This window comes from Arvicola amphibius, chromosome 6, assembly GCF_903992535.2.
Source record: "Arvicola amphibius chromosome 6, mArvAmp1.2, whole genome shotgun sequence".
In the NCBI taxonomy this organism is placed as follows: domain Eukaryota; kingdom Metazoa; phylum Chordata; class Mammalia; order Rodentia; family Cricetidae; genus Arvicola; species Arvicola amphibius.
Genome location: NC_052052.2, coordinates 117,954,125 through 117,980,573, shown reverse-complemented (window position 1 = coordinate 117,980,573; position 26,449 = coordinate 117,954,125). Strand labels below are relative to the sequence as shown.

The 26,449-nt window shown below is 44.6% G+C and overlaps 1 protein-coding gene across 1 annotated transcript in view; it reads right to left on the bottom strand.

Moving 5' to 3' along the window:
- Nucleotides 1-6,847: 6,847 nt before the first annotated feature.
- Gli3 (GLI family zinc finger 3) overlaps nt 6,848-26,449 on the bottom strand; it is a 247,758-nt gene continuing 228,156 nt past the window's right edge. The window contains exons 10-14 of the mRNA XM_038334619.1: nt 19,180-19,329; nt 17,711-17,875; nt 13,661-13,951; nt 9,931-10,258; nt 6,848-9,230 (exon numbers count right to left, since the gene is read on the bottom strand). Coding sequence (XP_038190547.1) covers nt 6,910-9,230; nt 9,931-10,258; nt 13,661-13,951; nt 17,711-17,875; nt 19,180-19,329 — 3,255 coding nt within the window. The 3' untranslated portion in view covers nt 6,848-6,909. The remainder of the gene's footprint in view (nt 9,231-9,930; nt 10,259-13,660; nt 13,952-17,710; nt 17,876-19,179; nt 19,330-26,449) is intronic.

Genomic DNA, 26,449 nt, shown 5'->3' with positions numbered 1-26,449 from the left:
AGCAGAGGGTCTCATAGGTAGGCAAGGAAAGAAAGCACGGACGTGGCTCCTGCCTCTCCTCCTTAAAGACCATGGAAAAGGTCTGTTTTGTAAGCTGGTAGGGCTTAGCAAAACACACGAGTGGGCTAGAAATATAGCTACATGCTTGTGGGGCTTTTATTTTAAATGCTTTGGAAACTGAGGACCAAGAGGATCATGACTCCTGAGGTACGCCTCGTATCCCCCTGCAGGAGAAGTACACATTCTGAGAGTGGACCTTTTCCAAAAGCAGGGGCTCAGTCAAGTTTTAGCTGCGTTTAGTTGTGAATCATTCTTTAGCTGGCCCTTGAGAAGGAAGCCCTATTAGATATAAGCAGTGTGGGAACCATCCTTACCACCCACAATCATCACTTTGGTCCCACTTGAAAGAAACAGCAGCCAGCCTCATACCCTAAGCAAGGCCAACAGGTGAGACTGACACAATGCTGCTCTTTGCCTGTTTGGTTCCCTCACTGGCCAGACCAAATCTCACTTCAGGTACCCGTACAGCCTACTGAAGCAGAAGGAGCAAGGCACAGGTGAGAAAGGTGAGCTGAGCCCCGCAGAGCTGTGGCAGGAGGAAGAAGCAGAACCACCCAAGAGGAAAGCAGCTAGCTTTCTTAAAGTATCCCTGCAATGTGGGAGAAATAACTTACAGGCACTGAAACACGGAATTATGCCCCAAGTTTTTTGCAGACTTAACTAGTTGTCTCTGGCCCTGTTCTTCCCAGTGCTGCCATGCCGGAGGCAGGCTGTATGGTTGTATGCTCTTCCGGCCTGCTGCCCCGCTTGCCTCTACAGGGAAGATCTCAGCTTGAAGGAGCCAAGGGCTCCCTCTTCACTCTGACCCCCATCAGCTCCTCTTTAGCCCCGACCGCTGGCCATCTGCCATCATTACCAATGGTATTTTAAGCACTTCCCCCAAAGAGATAACAAGAAACAAATCTTGCCTGCCAGACCCACTGTTTCATGCTATTTTCTACTAGCAACTCAGCTACAACCCTTGGGATCTAAACAGTCACCCGACTGCATGATAGGCTGACTCAACAGTGGCACAAACGTCGTGAGAGCAACCAACCACTTCTGACTGGTCATAAGGCCGGCTCTCCAAGGTGGGAGCTATTCCCAACACTGCTAACACAGAACAGACACCTCTTATGCAACCCTCCTTCCTCCTTTTCATTAGTGCTTTCCTTTTATTTCTGACATGCTGGACGACACACATCTTTTTGAGCTGATAATTCCTATCTGGACAGAGGATAAATTCATTCTTTCTTATTTTTTTCCTGAATTTATTTGGACACCTTTTGCGAGAAGTCTAATTGTGAAAGCATCTTTTGGAGCAATGGAATTTTCTTAGGGATCAGGAAGGCATGTTGAGATTTCTGTGTGCCTATGCTTTAAGGGGTGCTCTGGTCCTAGGACTTGGGATAACCAGCCAGCACTCTCACGTTTTCCAGCAACAGTGAACTGACTGGTGGCTTCCAAGGTGTGCTGTAGCACGATTAATTAAGAGACAGATACTGGGGTTCAACCTGAAGGTCAGAAGAGCAAAACAGACAGCCATTGGCTCTTACCTCTACCTCAGTCTGAAATGGCAGTCCTGTCTCTAAGAATCCTCAGAATGAGACTGTGTCTGAGAGCTGTCTCCTGCCACATTATATTCCTCTCTAGGGCTGCGATTAAAGGCGTGCAACACTACCACCCAGTTTCTATGGCAAACTAGTGTAGCTCCTGGTATTAAAGGTGTGTGTGACCACTGACTGGTCTATAAGGCTGACCAGTGGGGCGATTTTACTTTCTGACCGTCAGGCAAACTTTATTTATTAAAATACAAATGAAGTATCGCTCCAGTGTACTGCTACCGACAACACAGAATGAAGATCTCTGATGATAATGTGTCGACCACTATGGATACCTGGCTAAAACAGCAAATGAAACAAATAGGTTTCTCTAACTGAAGCTAGTCATTAAAAGGCACACAAAAGTATGCCTTCACGGGCTGGAGAGATGGCTCAGTGGTTACCAGCACAGGCGTTTCTTCCAGAGAACTGAGGTTTGATTCTCAACACCTACATGGTGGCTCATGACTGAATGCAACTCAAGTTCCAGGAGATCCGATGCCCTCTTCTGGCCTCTGTGGGTTCCAGACATGCACATGGTAAACATATATGCAGTCAGAACACTCATATACATAGACTAAAATGGAAATTAAAGAAAAAAATGTGTGCAGAATAAAGTAAATCTCTATCAGGGCAGACTTTTTCACTTGGGTTAGTGTATCTCTAGGTAAATGACAGTATATAAAACGGAGACAAGTTGTTAGGTGCGAAACCCCATCATCCTTCCTCTGAGTTCGACAAAGCAGTGAAAATAAGAAACACTAGGACTGTTAGCATATTCTGTACATCGCTGTGTATGTACACATCTCTCACTGCCAGTGAATGAGCCGGCATTTTCATCTTCATCTACTGAGTGAATGCAGTAAGTTCAACTTGTGTAATTCCTATACTTGTCAACCTGACTACATCTGGAATTAACTAAAACCCAAATGACTGGACATGCCTGTGAGGAATTTTTAAATTAAATGATTTGAAGTGGGAAGACATATTTCTAATCGGGATCCTTTAATCCAGCTCTTTTGAGGTGGGAAGATCCACCTTTAATCTGGACCACACCTTCTGCTGAAGCTTCTATAAAGGGCATAAAAAAAAAAAAAAGAATTGTAGATTTTCAAGATGACTGTGCCTAGGGTTGGGGTGTAGTGACATGTAGTGGATTGGATGTGGGAACATTTTCCATGAGAATGAGTTTGTCTTTAGCTTTGTTATCCAAAGACCAGAGAAACAAACTACAACAGTATTCTTAGCTACTCAGGTATGTGTTTAGTAACTTCACACGAGCAATGACCATCACAGTGCCTGACTACTGTGTCTATTGTATGTCCTGAGTGCATTACCTATGTTAGTTTGTATGTTCCTGTTTCTAGCCATGTTATAGTTCCATTTTTCAGTGATGCAAACTGAGATTCAGTTACGAGACATGGTGATGGACTCCTTTAATCCCAGCCCATGGGAGGCAGAAACAGGTGGAACCCTGTGAATCCAAGGCTGCTCTCGTCCACACAGTGAGTTCTAGGACAGCCAGAGATACAGAGTGAAATCCTGTCTCAAAGAATCAAACAAAACACGACAAAATAAAAACTCTACAACAACAACAAAAAAAGAAGAAGAAGGAAGCTATCTCTCAGGCAGCTCTTGCACTTGCTAGCAAGCTTATTTCTTCACTGGCATTAGAGCCTACTTCTTTGGGGTTCTGGAGTATACTAACGACCAGCTGAGACATTGAGCCTCATGGACTGAACAACTACTGGGTTCTTTAGCCTTCTGTGCATAGGAGCCATTGTTGGATTAACTAGCCCACAGCCTGTAAGCGATTCTAATAAATCACACACACACACACACACACACACACACACACTCACGTCATTCACATTCTATAACATCTTTTACTCTAGAGAACTCTAATATAATCTGTATGTCTACTATGGATTCAACTATAGGCAGGGACATTCTCCAGGGAAAGTATTCTTTTATTCTCATAGGGATTATAAATGGAAGAAAACAAAAAGAATCCAGTGAAAGATTTCAGTACAAAGTTTTTTATTGACACGGTAAGAAACATTTTTATTTATTTATTTTTGTTTATTTTTTTTTCTTTGTTACAAAAGGACTAAGTGGTTCTGAAAGCCAAGGCAGAGTTCATGTGTCTGGGCTGCCATTCCCGTGGCCTATGAGCACTGAGCAGCCACAGGCTTTTCCGAGGAAGGCCCACAGCCACCACATGCCAACTCTACACCTACGGTACTTGGATATATTTACAATGTGTTGTTCTTTAAAAACGATTACACATTTTCTTCTTTAAAAATCTAAAAAAAGGTGGAGAAAAGAAACATAGTTTATCTTACACATTTGCAGGATATACAAGGGTAACTTGTCAGAGGAGAACATCCTCCTATCGGCTTCAAATAACACAGGAAATCAGTCACACGACAGTTCAGACCGCTACAATCCTGGGCTCGCTTCTTGGTAACACTGTCTGGACATGCAGCCTTGTAGTGCTGACTGGACGACAACTGGTCCTTCTCATTGACAAGAGAAACATAAAATAAGGCACATACATCGTAAGAATCAAAACCCATGGCTCAGGACAAGCCAACATGTGAGAAGCAGGGAAGTGAGTCATTTAATTCTTTAGAAAAAGGCATGAAAACCAAAAAACATTTAACACAGACACTAAACGAGAGTACCATGTATGAGCCTGTACTTTCACTAAAAAGCAAAGAAGACACTAGCATCAGCAAAGTTTTCTCTCCTCCATGTAATAGCCAAAGAGCAGAAAGAGGTTGCAGACTGTGAGCAGGATTTGGACAGAAAACACCATGCCTGCGGGGATCTCATGTCCCACGGGATAGTTTTAGTGACCAAATGACCTTTCTTGGACTGGACTATCATGACAGATTATCTTGGGACAGAATACTTTCCACCACCACCACCACCACCTGTATCCTTCTGAAATTTTCATATTGAGAAAAGTCTGATAGAGTGGAAACACTGGTTCTACAAATCTAAAGGCAACAGCTTAGAAAATAAGGGTGAAAATGAACAATTAAAGAAAGAAATAAAAGAGGCAGACCCAGAAGGGGAGGTGGCAGCAGTGCTGGTCCTATGTGCTGCCTGTCCCTTTAGGAAGGGCAGTCAATGTGGAAACCAGGACGACGCTTGAGACTTCAAGGTCACTTGCAAGGATTCCACCTAGGAAGGGCTCAGCTAGAGAGGCAAGGGTGTGACAGGAACCAGGCTCCCTCTCCTTTCTGAACAAAGAGGAGAATCCTGAGCCTCCTCTTCTGAAACTAAAATAAAGGGATTGGGCCAAATTTATCGATAAGGCAAGCCAGGTAAGACCCCGGCCAGAAAGTTTTCACCAGACAGAGAAATTCAGGGACTCCCTTAGTGGTTTTGGGGAGAGAAAGTGACCTGCTAGAGAAACAGAGAGGCCTTGCTTTGCACTCCCGAACTCAGATCAGCAGTTCCCTCTGGCCTATGGTCTCCTTTGATTTACAAGAAGCCTCCTGGGAGAGGGCTGCAGAGTGTAGAGAATTTATAGAATGCTTTGCTGGACCTGGGGACATCTAACAGAAAGCAAACTGGCTAGCTTAGTACAAAGTCCTAACCGGAAAAGCTTCATCCCTGTTGGAATCTGTGCTCCAGTGAGAAAACAGGCATGGGTAAAATTGTCTTGTCGGAACATTCTTCCTAGTCCCTAACATTTCCTTGGCTTTCATCTTTTTACTCTTAACTTTAATGCAGGATTTAAGAGGAAAGCCACACAACTGTGTCAAGAATGACTTGGGGGAAATTCGGTGTTGGGGCTGATGGGTTGACTTTTTAAAAAAAAATCATCTAAATAGTTTTAAAGTAATATGCTGGATAATCCATGTGCTTTTTGCACATACAGTATGACAGTATGTGTCAGCTGCAAGTGAGGAGTGGCTGCACTGGGTAAATCTTTTAAAATCTTCATCTACGTTAAGGACTAATGGTATTTTGAAACCGTATGACTACTAAATATCATCTTTCATGTTCTCCAGTGCTAAGAATGGCTAAGAATGGTTAAAGCAATTTATTCCCAATGTCAATATATATGAATTTTGCCTTCTACAACTAAGTTTTACACATCTTTTAAAATAGGGCATTTAGAACAGACATATTCCCTTGTGATAGTGAAATTAATAAATGGTAATGATACATCCGGTAGTGGGTTGCTTACACACCTACTTAGAGCTACATATAATCAATTCTCAGTTATCTATCATAATGAGGAAAACGGTGGGACCAATATAGTCAATTATAGCAAGTCCACAAAACAGTTCTCAAGCTAACTCTACCCAATTGTTTCAATCTATAATTGGCCTAACTTCTTACAAAGAGCTAAAAGAGTGGCTGTCTGAACATCCACTCCTGTCCACTCTCTCCCGGCAGTGCTAAATAATGCTGGATATTATAACAGTCAAGGGGACACAAAGGAGGTGACTGAGAACTGACCACATAGACATATGAATGGGATGCACACTTACAGAAGAATTTAAGCCTTGAAAACTCTTTGAATGAAATGCAAACTATTTCATTTGTAGGATCCCCAAATTTCCAATTTTTTTGCAGCTGTTAAAAGTATGCCCTGAATTGAATCAAGGTGGGGAACACATAAAAACCTGCTATTCATACTAACTACAGAGCACCCACAATCTTCAAACCCACCACTCATTAAATTCTTGTACTTAGTGTGGGAGCTAAACACACATGCACGTGTGCGTGCACACGCACACACACATGCACACACACACACACACGCACACACACACACACACACACGCAAGCAAGTCACTGAGTTTTGTAAAGGAAAACTTTAAAAGAGTGAACCTGCAACCCCTTGGTCACAAGCACATCAATTCTAGTTCCTGGGGTAGCAGAGAAGCAGGCCAGATCTTTGAATTTGATGACTTCTCTTCTAGAAGCAAGAACATGCACATCACACATTTACATTGGTTCACTCAAAAGAGGGCAGGCTTACAGGTTAAAAAAAAAAGAGGGTGATTTGAATGTCACAATACTGATTCAAAACTGAAATGGAAGACAGTTTCTCCCCTAGAATACCTTAGGGTTTTTTCAGAGTCCTTTTCCATAAAAGGAATATACTTGAGACACATCCCAGTCAGGTGAGATGAGATTGCTAAAATACATATAGAACTTAGAGAGAAAAAAAAAGGTCTAAACAGAGTCAATGAAGTCATTCAAGTTCTACAGTTTTACCTCTACTTGCGGTCCTCCTTGCCTACTGCATAACTGCAAGGAACTTGCTTTCTTCTGCTAGGGAGGTCAGCAAAGAACTCATATCCCCGATAGCCATGTTGGTGGTACTCATGGACAGGGATGGGAATGGGAGGGATGCCCGTGGTGTGGTGAGACGGGAGGAGCTGTGGGAAAGGTTCTGAATGATACTTGGGCTCAAGGCCCCTGACATTAGGCTGGTATGGTCCCCATCATCTATGATGGCATCAAAATCAATCTGCACGCCTTCTAGGTCATGACTCTCAAAGCTGTCAACTGTGCTTGTCACTTGGTTAGCACCTGGGGAAAGTAACTCCGAGTTTTCAGTGCCAGTCCCCTGGAGCAGGCAGTTGGCATCTGAAAGGGAAAAGGAAGCAGCTTTCCTGTCTTGCTGACTGAAGCCCACGGTTTGGTCATAGAACTGACCAGAGTAATTCTGCACATTCGAGCAGAGCTGCTGGGCCTGCCCTTGTGCCTCCATCTTGATGCTGCTCACCCTGCTCGTCTGACTCACATCGCTGAGCTGTCCTTGTTGCAGAGTGAGGCTGCCCCTTGGCATTGCCTGGCGCCTGCTGCCCCCATAGCTGGCACAGGGCTGGTAGCCCCTGACAACTGCCATGCTCGATGGCTGGTTGCTGTTGTCCTGAGTCCCTGGCAGGCAGCTCTCTGTCCCTTGATAGATGTTGACATGTGAGGTAGCAGAGACCTGTCCTAGGATCTGCTGACTGGGGCGGCTGGTCCCCTGGTGTTGCATGCTGCCGCTGAGTAGCTGGTGAGCAATGTATCCCTGTCCCATCTGATCTTGGGTTTGTATGCCATTCACTGTGTTGCCAGCTAATTCGTTTGGTGCTGCGGACAGACCAAAATCTAGCAGACCACCATTCTCTTGCAAGGTGTTGCCTTTCAGCTTGGACCCTTGAATCCCCACACCACAGGCACCGTCTAGTGCACTAGAAGCCAGTGGCTGCCTGCTGAGCTGGCTCCCATACTGCTGGGTCTTATAGGGCTGTTCGTGGAATGCATTTCCGTTGGCGCCAGGTCCATCCCCACCATGGATCACAAAGTGCTCTGGGCCATTGTAGGTACTGCCGTTCTCCCCGAGGGTCTGATATCCCCCGGCTGGGCCAGTCCCAGCCTTCCATGGATTCTGCGGGTGGACCACCATATTGTTGTATAACCCGAAGGCTCGAGCCTGCTGTACAGTAGGACGCTGACCACACTTCAGCTTGGAGGACGACAGGTCAGAACTTCCAGAACTGACCTCATTCCACTGGATGGGCAAATCGGTTTTGCTGCCCTCAGAGCAGGGCTGCTCCAGAGCCGGGTACTGCTGGCCAACATGACTGTCTGGCAGCCCTGGTAGGTCCAAGTCCTCCGACCCATGGGCTACTTTGCTATCTTCAGAGATGGCACTCTGTAATTGTTGCCCATACCCTGTTTGGTTCTGGGAATTTAAATACTGTACCACATCATCTGGCAGGAAATCTTCATCATTCAAGTTGGCATCAGCATCCATGGTCAGGGCCTCCAGGGCAACATTCTCTGTGATACTGGGAGGACAAGGAGATGCTTGGAAGTACCGGGGCTGCTGGCTGCTCTCTGGCCGGGTATAATTTTGCAGCACTAAGCCACGCTTTTCCACCGACGGAGGCAAACTTGGAGGATTGAAGCTGTTGAGGCTGCTGAAGCGTTGAACCCTGGGAAGTGACATGTTCTCGGAGACTGTCCTGACAGGGTCGCTGGCTCTCCTTACACTGTTTGCTAGTGCATCATGAGGCAGCAGGTGACGCCGGCTGTATGTGTGGCCCCCTCCATCACTGCACCTCCGAGGAGGATGGACTGGAGGCAGGGTCACCCCTGAGTCCCTGCCTTCCCCAAGCAAGGCCATCCTGGTTTTCAGGCTCAGCCTTTCCATGTGGGGCAGGGGTGTAGGTGGTGGACCGCCAGTGGCAGCAGCGTACTTGGCCTTGAGGCGGTACTGCTGTACAGGTGTGAGGCTGAGCAGACTGGGCAGTCCATCACCCTGGCTGGCCTCGCTGGACCTCCGTGAGGCATCTGTGGAGATAGGGTCGTAAGAGTCAGCCACACTCACGTTCTGGGGTCGCCCTTCAGCCTGTGATGCCTCACTGGACCTGCGGCTGGAAAAGCAGGGGGAGATGCCCGAGGATCTGCGGCTGCTCAAGTAGGCAGAGCTGATGGTGCTGGTGTTGCTGTCCCTTCTGTTGAGTGTGTTCAGCACCGTGAAGTCTACACCAGACAGGTCACTTCTGCTCGGGAGAAGGGTCCCAGGCCCACCCGAACTATAGTTGTTATTGGACTGTGTGCCTGGAGGGAGGTACAGAGGGAGGAGAGGAAAAGAGACGTAAAGTTAAGAATGTCTTAAATCAGGTGCGACATTTCCCCCAAGCATTCGACTAGCTTGTATTTCCTTGAACTGGGCAAACAGATAAAATTCTCTTGGTTTTATGTTTTGGAAACTAGAGCTGGGCACTAACCACAAATGCACCTATTGCTGAATTCTTTTTTTCTTGTCCCGCTGGAATTTAAACAGTTATAATTTCTCCATCAAAATCTGAGTCTAGTGGGGTGGTGGAGGTGCATGCCTTTAATCCCACCACTCGGGAGGCAGAGGCAGGCTGGTCTACAGAGCAAGTTCCAGGGCAGGATCTATGTGAGTTCGAGGCTAGCCTGATCTACAGAGCAAGTTCCAGGGCAGGCTCCAAAGCTACACAGAGAAACCCTGTCTTGAAAAAGCCAAAAAGAAAAAAACAGAAAAAACAAAAAAAAATGAGTCCTTTACATTTTTAGTTCTAGTTTATCTGTTATTATTTCCAAAATATGAACCATCCAGCAATGCAATGTAAATGGTTCAACATTAACACAGATAGGGTCTAGCATAAGTTTAGGATCTGTGGAGAAACTAACACATGTAAAACTAAGGGCTCCAGGTCCTCTTGCATGTGCTGGCCACACATAAAGGAAAAGAACTGTGTCAAGCGGACATGTGGTCTAAGGTGGAACTTACCATTTCCTATAAGAGGAGACACCGCAGGGGCTTTGGAAGGTAGAATAGGGTTCAGTCTTGGAAACATTCCATTCACTTGTTTAAGCCTTTCAAGTTTGATATGCTCCATCCATTTGGTCCCTGCCGGGTTTCTCCTGGCTTGCAAAGCAAGGGCTGTGGTTGCCGTGGAAATGGTCGAGTCCATGATTGGGGTTTCATCAATGGCACTGAGGTCGGCTATACTACCTCCATCTGTCAGAGGAAGCTCGAGCCCACTGTTGGAATAGTTGCTGATGGGGGACTGTTGGCTGCTGCATGAAGACTGACCACCAGGGCTTGGCTGAGATGTCTATGGGGTCAAGGAAAAAGGAACAATATGATATCAAGAAGGGTAAAGGAAAGGAAGCCAAAATGACAGCTCATGCAAGTCAAGGCCTTCATGTTATCAGCGGGTTAAATGAGAAGAAAAAACTACGTGCTGGTGGATGAAGTAGCCTTTGGGCCAAGATGATAATGGTCCACCAAGCTGATGCACAAGGGAGGTGATGGATGGTAGAAGATGCTAGATGTGCTGTGATCATGGTTATCAGCCATGGGATCCTGTTCCAAATGTCAACTGTGCAGACATATTTCCCCATTTTCAACTCTATCTCCGGGACAGTATTTTTGGACAAATTTCATCACCACCCACCACAGCAGTTTCTTTATGTAGATAATGGAGTCAATTATTAAGGGCTGTTATTGGAAATTAATGTAAATCCCAGAGAGCACCTAAGCATAAAGACCTGATAAAGTTAAAGATGAGGTCAGAGGCTTTAGTATTTATTGTTTCAATGGGGTTTCATCACACATACAGGGGATGCTCCATAGGGCACATTATCTCCTTCCAATAAGGGTCCTTCTAGGCTCTTCAGAGCGGGTCCCCAAATTATTCTATCTTTTTCCTCCCTGCCATATTCTCCTGATATTATAGACCTTCTGCCAGGGTTCGGGTCAAGGCAGCTGTAATAGATAAATCATCAATCACTTTTCTTCTGTCATACTCAGAAGGGAAGAAAGGCTGCAATGGATAGTGGTCCTGAGTTTATATAATGATTTTACTGATTCCTCTTTTAGTGTGTTCTCCAAATCCTAACCGAGTAGACATTGAAAGAAAATTATGTAACTATTCGAAACTTAATCTTACTGACTAGTCCATGCCAGGGCTTCCGGGATAGCAGGTGAAAAGCCTGAGCATCTCAGGGTCTGGGACGCACCATGAGAATAGAGCTATAGCACACAGGATAGTGGTACACTGCACATCCGTCTCTGTAAGGCTGCATCACATCTTTGTGAGAACAAGAAAAGTGATGTCCAGAGAAGTTCAGTGGCCAGTGAAAATCACAATGTTTAGACTCCCCAAAATGGCTCATCTGTGCTCCTGCAGTAAGTACCCTCTCCAGGGTTCTGATAAAAACTGGAGCCACTAACATCAAGGCAAAGACTCACTCAGGTATTCTCAGGTGGGTTGTACAACGCTGTGAAGAAGGTAATCATAGAGGTAACTCTCTCTGGGGATCCCTTTAGATTTATTTATTGCTTTCACAGCATATAAATCTGAGCAAATACATACTTTCTTAGCAACGCTACATGATACGGTAACTTCACCCTGGGCAACCAAGTAGATAGAGCTAAGGAAAATATGTAAATCTGGTCACAAGTATGTAAATTTTTCCTCAAGTTTTTTTGCCTCAGAAAAGTTTGAGACACCAACTCTTCCAATGGTAGTTGAGAATCTTTATAGCTTTGGGTAACTTTTATTCTTTGACAGTACAATCAGAGTATATATGTACATGGGTCTGTGGATAGGAGTATGCTCACACACTTCCACAGGGCATGTAAAAGGCCAAGGCACTATTTATATGCACTCTGACAACTGAATGGAGCTTAATTTGCTAACAAATTTATCTAGGTCTTCTTCAAATTAAACCGTATAAGTCTGGTCCCACATTTGAATTTATGCTATTCAGGACAGTAATTAAGCAGACTTTTGGAACAACTTCTTAGTTGGCCCAGTGTGATTTATTATGAAGACCTAGGAAAAAGTAAAAATGAGTTTCATCATCTGACTTCCCATTTTCACATGCTATGTTCTAAGGCACAGAGTTGAGTAATGTTCAAAGACAGCACAAAGCCATAAGAACGAAAGAAAGATGAAATGGGAAGAAAATTTGCATTTTAAAATGAAAACAAAACAAAACAAAAAAGAATAGAGAAGTCAAAATTCCCTCACCTTATTACCCACTGTCCTTAGGAAGTGAGAACAAGACATTTGGGAGCAATAGACAGAAGAGGTGTTGCATTAATAAGAAAAAAGAAGAAAGAATTTAATTTATAGCATGATAACCAAATTAAAGACATGTTTCAAAAGAAATAATATTAGAAACATAACACAAGGTTCATTAATAAATGTCTACGAAGGCATCTGGTATTTTTAAAATGTGTGTATGTACACACAGCATCTATCATGGAAATGCGACCCCATGGTTTACCTTGAGGAACTTCAATTTTGTCACCTGTAAATATGCGGTGCAGTCTTTATCTCTTTGAGTATGAGTATTATAATTTGTTTATAAATATTCACATATCAAGTCATTTTGAGATAAACTGCTATAAATAAGTACTTAGCAATGGGAGGTATCATGGTTTCGGGTGACATGCAGACCGTCTCCACTGTTGCCAACCTGCACTGCAATGCCTAATACTAGAGCCATTGACACTGTCACCTGTTGTGAGGAGGGGCAGCTCAGACCCGAAATAACCACAAAGATAATATATTATTTAAAACACTGCTTGGCCCATTATCTCTAGCTTCTTATTGGCTAACACTTATATTTTAATTTAACCCATTTCTAGTAATCTATGTATCACCATGTGGCTGTGACTTACCAGGTAAAGTTCCCAGTCTCTGTCTCTGTCGGGGCTACATGATTTCTCCCTAACTTCTCCTTGTTTCTCCCAGCATTCAATTTAGTTTTCCCCACCTACCTCTATTCCCTACACAGGCCCAAGACAGTTTCTTTATTAACCAATGGTATTCACAGCATACAGAGGGGAATCCTACATCAATCACCCACTAATCTTGCCCTTGCCCTCGTAACCCTTTGCTCTGGCAAGTTCCACAACTGGCACCTCTCCTCTCCCTCCCCTTTCCAGGAGCCACTTGTTCCCCCTGGTCTGAGTGCTGAACTCTGTCCTCATGGCCTCTGCCCTCAGAGCCCACTGGCAATTCTCCCTCTCTAGAAGGCTTTTATGTGTCTATGCCCCATCATCTGAATTGCACTTGTCTTTCAGTCTGTGTACTCCACTGAACTGTAAGCAAGCCCCCAAAGAACGTGTACTTCAGCTTATTCACTCTGGGGTCACCAGGGCAAGGAAGACAGAAAACATATTTGTAGAAAGGCTTAAGGGATGATTTTCTATAGAGTAGCCACTTGGAGGAGACTGCCAGCCATGTCTGTCTGCCACAAGTGGTACAGCTCCAGAGCAGTTTTGAAAGTCAGGTAGGAATCTTAGAAACTCCTTCTGAGCAAAGTTATTGTCTAAGCAGATTAGTTATTGTCTAAGCAGTCTCAATCACTGGGCTCCTGACCCTCAAATCACAGGGGCCAGATACAATAAAGAGGGGCCGTGTTGTCCCCTGACAAGCTCAGTTGGATTTTTCTCAACGAGCCCGATCGGCTCTGGGAGAACAGGAGAGTGAATGACATACCATGGGCTTCTCAGCCTTGACCGTCTTCACCTGGAGACATTCTTCCCGCTTTGAGGTAGTGTTGCTCAACTCCTTCTGCTCACCAAAGGCTCCCTGAGTCGGCCGGCCGGGGGACCGGGACTGTGAGTGGCTGCCAGAATCTCTCGGCGGCGGAGGCCGAGGGTGCATGTCTCCACGTTGCTTCTTGGTGACATGAGCCTCGGGACCATGTACAGTCTTCACATGTTTTCGGAGAGAGCTGGGGTCTGTGTAACGCTTGGTGCAGCCGGGGATTTTGCATACATACGGTTTCTATCAAATGTCACAAAAATGAATTGTCGACGGATGGTTATAAAAGTGATTATGACTTAGTAGCTGTTCATTACAATTCTAATTCTTTCAAAACCACTTCTAGAGCATTCAGACACCTTTCAGGTCTAATGACTTTTAGAAAGGCTATTTGGATGGTGCTCGGTGTCCATAGAATCTAGCTTAATAGGGTATTACTTCAGGGAGCCACGAAAGCAGTAAAAGTGTATAAATTGCCTTTACATTGTTGGAAGCGTTTATGCTCAGGCAGGAAGTACCACGGCTCTCCACCTATTGATGAGGATAATGGCAGGAGGCTTACAAGAAGATGGTATCAGGACAATTTTATACATCTTGCAGGAGACAGTTTGTATGAAGAATTTTTTTTATCTTATCTTGGTTCTGAGATCTAATAATTTTTTTTTGCTTGACAAATGTGCTACTTGTACACAGGTATTATAATAATAAGAAATAAAACCAAATGCCCAGAGCTGTCCTCATGTTGTTTCACTAAAATGTGCTCCTTTGGGTAGCTCACAACTCTTTGGTGTTCAGAGCTGAAAATGCCTAGAATTTTAGAATCTGGTCTCTAAAGATGCAGCCTCATTATAGACCATTCACACGCCTTTTCCACACATTTCTCAGGGCTGGGGAATGGTGTACAGAAAACCAGGACTCCCAGTCTGCTCTCTTCTGACTTTCCACATCTGCACAATGACATAACTACTTCATGCTAGTCGGTGATCATGCCTCCTGATATAGTTACAAACATGGGATGCTTATAATTAACTATTCATGTAGATCACAGAACTCTTCCTTGTTCTGTACCAATGCCAGACTTCCAAAATGATACAATTCTGGGGCGTTGCTATGACTGAAGTCAGCCCTGCCTGCCAAGAGCTCTATGTACAAAAACTCACCCGGTTTCAGACAGTACACTAAATCCACACCCATAGTGTGAAAATCTTACACTTGCAATGATCATGAACAGATACTTTTGTTCCTGTTGCTATTACCTAAACAACAGAGCAACTAAACAACAAGCAACTATTTATGTGGCATTTATACCGCACTGGGCATTAGAAGTAATCTAAAATGAGAGCTTATTTATGAATATTGCAGCACTTTAGTGAAGCGGCCTGTACATTCTCTGATTCGGATGTGTGTAGGGATCCTGGGTATGATCTCTTGCTGAATGCCATGAAGGTTCTATGTACCTCCCTCTCTGTGTACCAGAAGGGAAGCTAGTATATAAGAAATCATCATAAAAGCATGATTAAAATAATGTATCTCTAATCTCTGCTAAAGACCCTGTCTTGTAAAATGTATGTCTAAAAGATGCCCTTTTCCACTAAAAGCCCAAGGCCAGACTGAGTGCTGAGATTTTTGTAATGTAGAGAAGTGAAGATTTCGAACATTATCCTGAGAGACTTCACCTTCGAAATGTAAGATTCAGTTGGGCAGAATTGATTCCATTAACTATAAATTATGTCTACTCAGGAGCTCTGCGATTTGACGCATATACATGATGAAACGAAAGTACAGGATTCCACGCATTAGGGCCAGAAGAATGGCTCTGGCGGTTAGTGCCATTACCTTTCGGTGTTTGTACATCAACCCTGCGCTTGCTCAGGGCACGGATGGGACAGGCTGTCCCATCAGCAGAGTGCATGAGGCAGATAGATATGTGGGCACGGGGAGAGAGGCACATGGAGGGAGCACATGACATACTGGGAGAGCCGCTCTTCCTAGACACACATGCATGTGAATATCAAGACTAGCCTGGAAATGAGGACAAACTGATGTGCAATGGCCACACATCAGCACACCTGTAACCATGTACCCCTGCATATGAACATGACAATAGTTACCTATGGAAATCCACAGGAACATGGATTCTGGAAGTTTATGCTTTAAAATAAAATCCATAAGCACAACTATGTAGTTGGACCTGAAATTAGGTGATAGCAATGGAATGCAATGACGAGCCATGACAAATGGCAGACTTGCTAAGCGGTCTGCTTTCCATGTCCTGGGTTTTTAACTTCTGACATAATTGTTACCATTTTGACTTGTACACTCAAGTACTATTGGAGAGGAGTCAATGCATTTTCTCCTGACTACAGAATTTATTTATTTATGTATTTACTTATTTATTTTAAAAAAGACAAGTTCTTCTTTACAGCCCACACTAGCCATGAATTCATGAGTCTCCTGCCTCAGCCTACCAGGTGCTGGGATTACAGGATTGAGACAGCTACATTTTTTTCACCAAACATTAAATGAGTCCTATTATATGCAAGATTCCCTGTACACAGAGATATGTAACCTTGATAAATACAATAATCTCTCATGTAAATTTTTATATGCTCTATACAGAATCTTCTTTCCTGGCAGGAAAAAAAATCACACCATACGATTATTTACAGTATAAAGTGTGATACCTAAAGATACAATGAAGACTCCTCTTTTGGTTGGGATAATAAGGGGTCAGTTGTTAAAATCTGGGTTTAACTCCCAGCTCATAGGTACATAACTGTGCAGGACCCAAAGGAAACACCTGCTCAATGGAACTGTCATTATGAGGAAGCACTTTAGTTAGGTCCTGGAAATGGAGAGGAAGATTTTGATGAATAAAAGCAGGGACAAGGAGACGCCAAAATGAAGGGTCGCTAGCAAAGGTTCTGCTCATGAGAGGTCAGCCTTAAGCATGGACATAAACGTAGCTTCAGGAAGAATGTAAGTCACATGACCTGAATGGGGAGTCCTTTCAGAGGTCACCGCTACATAGCCCCTGAAGACGCAAGGACAAGGTCATGGACAGAGACGTGCTGTGACAGCTTTCATGTATGTGGATTACCCCCTGGGTCTACCCTGTTGAATTCTTTGCTATACCTAGCATGGCAAGAGTGCTCAATACATAACCAGCTATCAACCTATGTTCACCAACGAGATGAAGGCACAAGTAGGAGAAAAAGTCAATGCAAGTGAGTACTGGTATTTTGTCTAGGATGGACGACTGCAAGAGCCTGGGTTTCCTGCTCAAGTCTAACCCTGCAGATGTGAAACTGCCCCGTACGCATGCTCAAAGCCAAATCCAGAACCAATTTTTTATTTTAAACAGTTATCAGTAATCTGGGGCTAATTAAAAATAATAGCAATACAACATAAACCAACTAGTACGATGAGGCTTAGCTCCCTGTGTCTTAAATCACTGCCTTAAGTATCAGCTGGGCTAAGACTTATCTTCTAAAATCCTCCGGAATCTAGAATGGAATCTAAAATCTATACACTTTATTTAAGCTGTTTGCTCCCTGGAAATAAGTTTGGAATGATGCGCGTGATGATACCTCTGTCTCCAAGACGGAGTGTGTGCTTTCAGCAGTGAGCTCTCACCTGCCGGTGGGATGGCTCTGAGTCTCTTGAGTCAGAGCCCAACTTTGTGTGGATTCGGGCTTCCATGGCAGAGCAGGCAGGCTGATTTACAAGTTAAATGCTACTACTGTCTGGCCAGTAGGTGGCAGTTCCAAGCAACAGGAAACTAAGTTCCAAAAGGGTTTTTATAAAATTTCCTCTTCATCTGCGTCACTCTCCACATGGTCCATGCCTTAGGCCCCAAACTTTCGCTTGCAGGGTCACGGCCCACTCATAGTGAGAACAGCCCGGAGAAAATAAAACAGAGCACACCTACTTTACCATGTGTATTCCACAAGAAGGCTCATTGTTTCTGCCTGTAGCTTTGGAGCCCTGGAGGAGGCTTACCTCATTGGAATGCGTTCTGTTTTGGTGCTTGGCCCGGTCTGAAGCATTGGAGAAAGCCTTGTTGCAGCCCTCGTGCTCGCAGACGTATGGCTTCTCTCCAGTGTGAGATCTCAAGTGTGTTTTCAGGTTTTCTAGTCTCGAGTAGGCTTTTGTGCAACCTTCAAACTGAGGACAACAGGTAAATCTGGACCACTCTACACAATAGCAGCTGCAGCTTGCGCTTAACCCCCTCTCCAAGTGGATAAAAACTTGACCTTTCGAGGGTCAGCAGCTTTTCAAAACCGTGGAACAAAAACTCCACTAAACTCTGCATTTATTGGGATTCAGATGTGGCTTGGGGCCTTGAAGACAAAGCATTGTCAGTGCCTGTAAAACTCCTGAAGGCTTTTTTTTTCCTTTCCTATTTTTTTTTTAATAGACAGCTCAATGTGGACAATGAATTTCATTATCTGTTCATTGATCTCCTCCAATTCCCACTGATTTCAGATTCAGCACAAAGTTCATTAATATGGCTTTGTGTCTATACAAAGCCATGGAATTTGATCATGTTTGTAAAGGGCCTTTAAGATGTAAAGTACCAGGGCTGTGCAGTGCTCAGAGCACCTCCCGAGAGAAAGTGCGGCCCACTCCAGAGGCTTACACTCTACTCCTGAGACTGAGCAAAGAGGGAGAATGCAGAGCCAAGGGCAGCTGGATATGCCTTACCCAAACGCTTGGGATGAGAAGTGGCCTGAGTGTTCACAAATTCCAGAATATATACACCCACATTTCGAGACACCACAGAGACAGACAATGCGCTCATTTATGTTTTATATATACCATATGCACACAGACTAATAATAATGCGGTACAATAGTTTCAGTGCACCTGTGTGGTGACTGCAAGCGGCTGCAAATACTATAAGCGGGGCCTTTTACTTGGAACATTATGTTAGCATCTAGACCTTATAAGTAGTACTGAAGTGCTCTCCCATGAGCTACATCCCAAACCTAATATTTTGAGTTTTGTTTTTCATAAAGAATGCTCAACTTAGGGTCTGTAAGATGGGTCAAAGTACATGCTGTGTATACCTGACTACATGAGTTTGATACCGGAAGCCCATATAAGAGTGCAAGGAGAGAATCAGCTCCACTACATACACAGATAATGAATTAAACTGAAAAACACATCAACATTGTGCTTTGTCCTGTAGTGTGCTGAACTGGGGGCGGGGAATATGGCAGACACAGAAGCCATGAGCACAAGGAGCTACCTTATGCCCGCTTGCCACTATGCAGAGATGTCCTGTCTAAAGCTCAACTTCGGGGCACTTGACCCAGACAGTGCGCCATCACTACTGCCCAAACTACCCTTGCAGGACCTGGGGTCATCAGCCTGCAGAACCCGAGGATACTACAGAAGACCTACAGAGGGAAGTGTCACACTCGCCTGTGTGAGGGGACACTGAGGATGCCCAAGCGTGTACTCACTGTGCACTTGTGAGGCTTCTCGCCCGTATGTCTTCTCATGTGCACAACCAACATGTACTGGGCTTTGAAGGGTTTCTGCTCTCTTGAACAATCAAGCCAACGACACACAAACTCCTTCTTTTCGCCATGAATATGGTCATTATTGATATGCTGAGGTTGAGGAAAAGAGAAAGAAAATCAAAACGTATTAGTCAATTCTCAACACAACAAAAGAAAGTGAAACTTCTAAGCCTCGAAGACACATGAACAGCTTCATGACATCACAGTTTAAAAAAATCTAGTACGTACATTTCTAAGATATACTTGTTGACGCTAACTGTGTAGCCAGTTTGGGTGACACTACTGTAGGCTTGGCATCCAGAAAAATTACTTGAGACTGAAATCTGAAGAGCACAGGTTTAAACCTGAGTTGCACAGCGTGTGTGTAAAACAAGGTGAGCTGCTCTGTGCCCTCTGTTCTCCACTGGTCCTCCGCACAGGAGTGTGGCGTGTGTGTGTGTGCATCTGCGTGTGTGTGTACGGATCAGGAACACACACATGCACCGGGATTCCATAACAAGGCCTATGAGAACACGGCATTGGGTAAGATAGGGGACAATCTCTTCCTGAATAATAAGCACAGAGAACCAGGAGCTAGAGAAGACAAACTATGACAGTCACCCGATGACGTGTCGTTTCTCAGCCATTATTCCCGTCTACCTGTAGAATTATATTAATAGGGTAAGTTTTTCTCAGATTATTATGTTCATGGCTGTTTCCTTTGCTCATATGTGTGTGTATTATGTGGGTGCCTGGTATCTGAGGGAATCAGGTCTGTTGTGGTAGCTGAGAACCAAAGAATTTGGGTCCTCTGTAAGACAACAATGCTAGTAGTTTCACACCTTCCTAACACTCCCCCTTTAATACAGTTCCTTGTGTTGTGATGAACCCCAATCAAGGCTTTAGGGTCAGCTCTAATCTACATCTTAGAAGGATAAGTAGCCAGATGGTGGTGGTGCACACCTTTAATTCCAGCACTTTGGGAGACAGAGGCAGGTGGATCTCCGCGAGTTCAAGGCCAGCCTGGTCTACAAAGCAAGTTCCAGGACAGCCAGGACTGTTACACAGAGAAAACCTGTCTCAAAAAAAGTAAATAATAGAAGGACATATGAAGTGCCTTCTGATGGGGGGATATGAAAAACCTCCAGCAATATCTGCGGAGGTGTAAGGGAGCTCTCCAGATACAACCGCACTGGACTTACCTGAAGTGCCAGTGGCACATGCTGGCAATGCCAGGACTTGGGAGCCAATTGAAAACCAAACTAGATCACACAGCGAGACCTTTTCAACAGCAAAATCAATTAAGTCGTTCTTTAGTAGGTTTAGTACAAGACTCAAATGTCCAGTTCTAGACTATCAGAGAGATTTTTATCCTGTTTTTATTCTCTGGCTAAGCTATGTTGTATCTGCCTCATTTTAAGGCTACCAAGTACACACTTTCAAATAACCAGATATGCATCTTCTGGAACCCATCTAGTAATTACAGTTCTCGTGAGTTCTGCTGGAGTTGCGACACAGCATTTGATATGTGCCTCTGACTGCTCCAGCTTGGAGACCTAATGGTAATTTTCTGCCACCAGAATGGGGCCTTTTTGATTATTCTTCTAGGTAGCTGACTGCCCGAGGATAAAAAATTTGCATGGAAAAAAATAGTTTTCTGTGTTGTTTCTAGAAGTTAGAGCTGGATAAAGGCAGAGAAGTCACTGCCTTCCTTTCCTTGAGCAGAGGTTGGAATGCCTGACGAACTGCAAACACTGAGCAGCACGGGACAGTACACACAGAGACGATCTTATCATGTGGGACAGTGTGCAGAAGACCAGTGTGACAGCGGAACTGTTTTCCTGATGGACTTCCTATCATAAACCAGCTGTCCTAGGGAGCAGTATCCTAGACATTACAACTGTGCACGTAACCCACGAAGATGTGCATCATGGGCCATGTGATCCTGCAAGGGACAGTTGCGTCAATCACACTGGCCTGCAAACTGCCCAGGACAATCCCAGGTGTGGCCCAAAGGACTTCTGAAATAAAGTCTTTCCAAGAGAGAAATAGATGAGCACATAGGACCGCAACATGAAATCGCTATTGTTTCAGTTTTCCAGTTACTGGAAATTAACAAATTGACTCTTGTCATAAAATTCAGGGAAAGAAGATGGGGGACATGGGAGGAAGAAGAGAAATGGAGGGAGGCAGATGAAATACAGAGAGAGGAAAAGGAAAGATTGTCATTGGAACAGGTTCTTAAGTTTCATATACTCATCCACAGACTGGGTCCTGGTGCTTGGCAGTTATACAGTGTTTGTTGAGTTTACCTGATCTATGCACAAAGGAAACAGTACGAGCAAAAGGCACTGCCCTGAACACTTGTTTATCTTAATGCAACTCTGCTTCACCTGGTATTTAATGCATAGTATTTTGTCACAATCACTCTTAAGAATTAAAAAAAAGAAGATTTTAAAGATACCCAGACATAGCCCACTCTTTCCCAGGGGGAGGAAAAGGATGAAGATGGCAATGACTTTCTCCTCGCATGCCTTCAGGGTGGTGTGCAGTAAGCCTTCTGCAGCAGGCCCAGAGTTGGGGACTGAGGCAGACATAATTCCTGCCCTAAGGAAATTACAGTCTCCTGGAGGAAAACAGGTAATAACTTAAATTACTGTATAATTAGAGCTGTGATAAGCATTATGAAGGGAAAGAATGGGTTTCATAAAAACACATAACGGGTCCGAGATCAGTGTGCCACATCAGGGATCAGGGGTCAGTTCCAATGAAACAGCATTGAAAACAGAATCTGAAGGCTGAATGAAGCTGCTCTAGTGTGCAGGTCAGGCTGAGCGTGGAGAAAGGGGGAAGCCTGTGGCAGACAAACGACACCGAAGCGCTCACCGCAGGTTAGATCTTGATGTCTTTGAGGATGGTGGTGACATCCACCAACAGGCAGCCCTGGCAGGTTCCAGGCACTGCTGCTGCTCGGCACCGTGAGAAGGTACAAGCTTCCCGTGGGTTACTGGGGACACTACTGATGGTCAGGCATAGTTTAGCTGGCCAGGGCTCACAAAAGTAAATAAATAAATAAAACAACAGACCCTTCAAGTCTCCAGCAAGGTTGCAGGGCTGTACCCAAACAATACAGGCCTTGCATGCCTACCCCTATAGAGGATAAAATAACTGGAGCCACTCAAGGAGCCACCTGAGCAGCGGCGGGGGTGCCAAGAGTGGGTGAAGGACAACGAATGCTCACCTTCCTCTGTCCTGCTGACCCATCAGAACAGTTGGCCATGAGCGGTCTTCCTGAGGCAACCCGAGCCCTAGCACTTTCGTATGACATGAAAGAGCAAGGAAAACAGCCATCTAGCTCCCCAGACATTCCTTGCAGGTGACAGGGAGAGGATGGCTCTGGAATGGGTCTAAGCCGGACACGCTAGGTACTGAAAGTGGCCAGGAAGTTAAGAATCTATGTAATAGCAGTGAGAGCTTTGTCTCTGAGCAGGGAGACACAGCAGCAAGTGAAGGAGTACAGTTGTAGGGAACGGCAACTATGTGCTTGCTTAGTCAGAGGGGCATGCCAAACTGAGCATGCTGTCATCCCTATACGGGAGGGGCAAGGATGATTTGTGCTGGCTAATTAAAGCTCCAAATTCTGCAAGACTAGCTTCTTGGGATTGTCTCCTTACCCCAGTCTCAATATGTTTTATAATATTTCTGAAACTGTTCTTAAATCCAAACTTAATAGATTACACTTGTATGTGTGTGTGTGTGTGTGTGTGTGTGTCTGTGTGTATAAAGGAATTCCAACTATCTATGAGGAAAGTGAACAGACTCTTCTCAGAAGGTGTAGTCAGTTGCCATAAAGAAATAAAGAGGCATCTCTCTGACCATGTAAGATTTTCTTTTTCTTTTTAAAAATTTTTTTTTTAAGATTTATTTATTATGTATACAACATTCTGCCTCGATGTATGCCCGCACACCAGAGGAGGGCGCCAGATCTCAGTACAGGTGGTTGTGAGCCACCATGTGGTTGCTGGGAATTGAACTCAGGACCTCCGGAAGAACAGCCAGTGCTCTTAACCTCTGAGCCATCTCTCCAGCCCCCATGTAAGACTTTCAAATATGTTTAGTACTTTGGAGGTTTTAAAGATCCAAGGACAACGGCAATGAACATGAACTCTACAGCATGGATGGGCTCACTGTGAACCTTGTCAGTTTGGTTGCTCACCTTCCTGGACTTAGGGGGAGCTGGGAGGACCTTGGACTTAACATAGTGAAGGGAACCCTGATGGCTCTTTGTCTTGGAGAGGGGTGGAGTGGTGGGGATATGGGTGGAAGGGAGGGGAGGGAAGGGGGAGGAGATGGAAATCTTTAATAAAAAAAATGAGAGAAAAAAAAAGATCTAGGAATTAATTATTAATTAAAATTCTAAGGAATCATAGCAAACCCCATGTGGTTGTAAGGTTTAAATGGTTACTTTCCTTTGAGAGTACCTGGTCTCTATTGCTGTCAGTCACATGAGCACTCAAATGGACAGAAAGACACTGGTGGCCTCAGTAGCACACAGTGTGCCTTGGGCAGATCATTTGCCAATTCTGGCCTTAATGATCTCATCTGTAAAAGTATAGTGACAAATTTACATATATAAGAGGCTAGCAGGCTTTTCCTGTATAAAGCCAGGGAGAAATACTAAGCTCTGTGCTAAAAGTACCTCTGTCACCAGGTGCAGACTCAGCAAGGACGTGAGCTGTTTACTTACAGATGTCAGAAATTTGCAGAGGTCAAAAATATTTCTTAATGTTTTCTTTTTAGCTATTTAAAGCCATCGAAATGAGCCTACCTGACATGCTCAGCTCAAGGGCCACCCACCCACACACACACACACACACACACACACACACACACACACACACACACACAGAGAGAGAGAGGGGGGGGGGCAAACCAGACAGTGGTCTAGATCTGACCCATGAACCCGTCATTTGCTTGCCCCCAAATGAAATGATTTTTGAAATCTTCCTTCTTATACTTATATTTGACAGTTTATTTCTCAAACATGAAAAAGCAGAAGTAGGTTTTCAAGCTAAAGAATCAAGAAAGGAATAAAAAGCAGGTTGCTAGTGAAAAAGAAAAAAAGAAAAAAAAGTGTCCACGAAAGGGAGGGGTTCAGCCACAAACACCTCAATATATGCATCATTTTCCTGGGTTTGGGTCAAAAGTGCACTCATTTCTCTCTCTAAAACCCAAGGTCACTGAGAGTAACACACAATGAATAGACAATTGACAGTGAACAGGCAGACTGATTCCCTGTGACGCTGGCCTGAAATTCAATGGCTGTGAGTTTATTTGTGGTTTCGCTGAAAACGTGACTTCCTAACAGTGACAATGTTAATCAAATATATAAATAATTTAATTGAAGGGAAAATAATGCATGATTAAATTCTAAACTAATCCAACACTACGACATGCAATTTGCCAGAGGCCCAAGAACCAGAAAGAGATAGATGGTATAAATTACAATGCTGTGTATGGGAACCACTCTAAATGTTCCCTGTCTGAATAAACAGGGGACATGGGCACCAGCACACTCCCAACAAAAGCCATGTCCAACGATGGGATTTCCAGTTGGAACCACATCTGGCCAAGGCTATGGCAGTTGATGAAATTAACATACCCTACACAGTGATCAAACTAAAAGTCAATATTTACCAACTGTGACCATGCCTTTAGCAGAATGAGGCCAGGCCCATAATTCCATCTTCCCCACCCTGGTCTGCGATAGCCCAGAGAAAGGCAGAACTCAACAGCTTGCTTGCCGACGGGAGAAGTGGAAGGCAGCTCTTTACTTCAAGGGATTCTCTTTGGGAAGCTCTGCCCCACTTGTCAACCAAGGAGACTTGGAGAGGGGCAGAAGAGAGACCTGAAGGGAGAGGGAAGAGGAAGCTTTTCTTCTCGCTAGCAGCAGCAGAATGGAAGCCCACAATGGGTTTCACTGAGCTAATCAGGGTCCTTTCTTCTTGCTTCATTATGTGCATGAGTTTCAAGCAGGCCGTTTTCCTAACCTCCAGCTGAAACACACATGTGGCCCAGCCACTCTGGGTGCTCACACAGCCTTGCATAAAGCTGCTATTCAATCAGTTCACGAAGCTTGGAGGTGCGTTCTGCTTTTGTTCTACCTCCCTCTCTCTTGGCCAGATTCAATTTCCACTTGGAAAGCACAGCTCCCTAGATAAGTAGGCTTCGTTCTTAGTAACTCCCTGAGAGGGGAAGCTATAGCGCTCTTCAGAGCTGAGCAGAACGTTCACTCATCCCACCTACCGCCTAGGGTGACTCACTGATCAGGAGGCAAACACTGGCTGCCTCCCAAGCCTGTTTTCTCTAGCCGGCAGGATCCAGACAGCAAGGAGCGAATTCCTCCGGCTGATGCCGTGAAAAAAAATCCCTGTTAAGCACATCCAGAAGCAGCAACAGTGAGACAGGCAAACCTCGAGCCCTGGAAACAACAGCCAGCATCATTCTATCTTTGTCGCGTATCTACTGTGCTGGTCTTCCCATCACCACCTGTTTCCCAAACAACACAGATTCCACAGAGCTAAAAGGCTCTCACGTGTGTGTTGTCAGGTTTTCCTCAGTATCCGGTATATACGAAAGCATACAATATGGTCCTTCTGCACAAGTGTATGTGATTCTGTTTCCCTCACACACACAGATTTATGGATGTGATAGACACAGTAGCGGTCCATGAATACATACTAGAGAAAGTGCAGCAGAACCGTGGGCCTGAAGTTCTCAGGCTCCACAGTCTCTTGCTGTGGCTGGAACACATACTTTCCCTTAGTTTTGCCGATTGTCAATGCTCTGGCCACACATTCTGTATCTAGACCCACCAACATGCCGTTCAGATGCCACGATCACACTTTATATGGAACCCATGGCAGCTGTCCTGCCTTAGCCTCCTGCGAGCAGGTGTGAGTCATCATACTTTGCCCCATGACTCTGTTTTCAAAAGGAAGGGATAAAACAGAAACATCTACAACAGAATACCAAACTGGAACTATCTGACGCTTCCTGACTCTTCCTGTGGCCAGACCAGTTCCTGATTGGTGCTGCAGGGAGGAGACGCTAGGGTCACGCCTCAAGCTTGGTGAAGAATTGTGCGCTGGGGGGGCGGGGGGGACACATTCTATCTGGCATAAGGTGAGGCATAAAGAATTAAACGATTTTAAGAAAAAAAATTCAATCT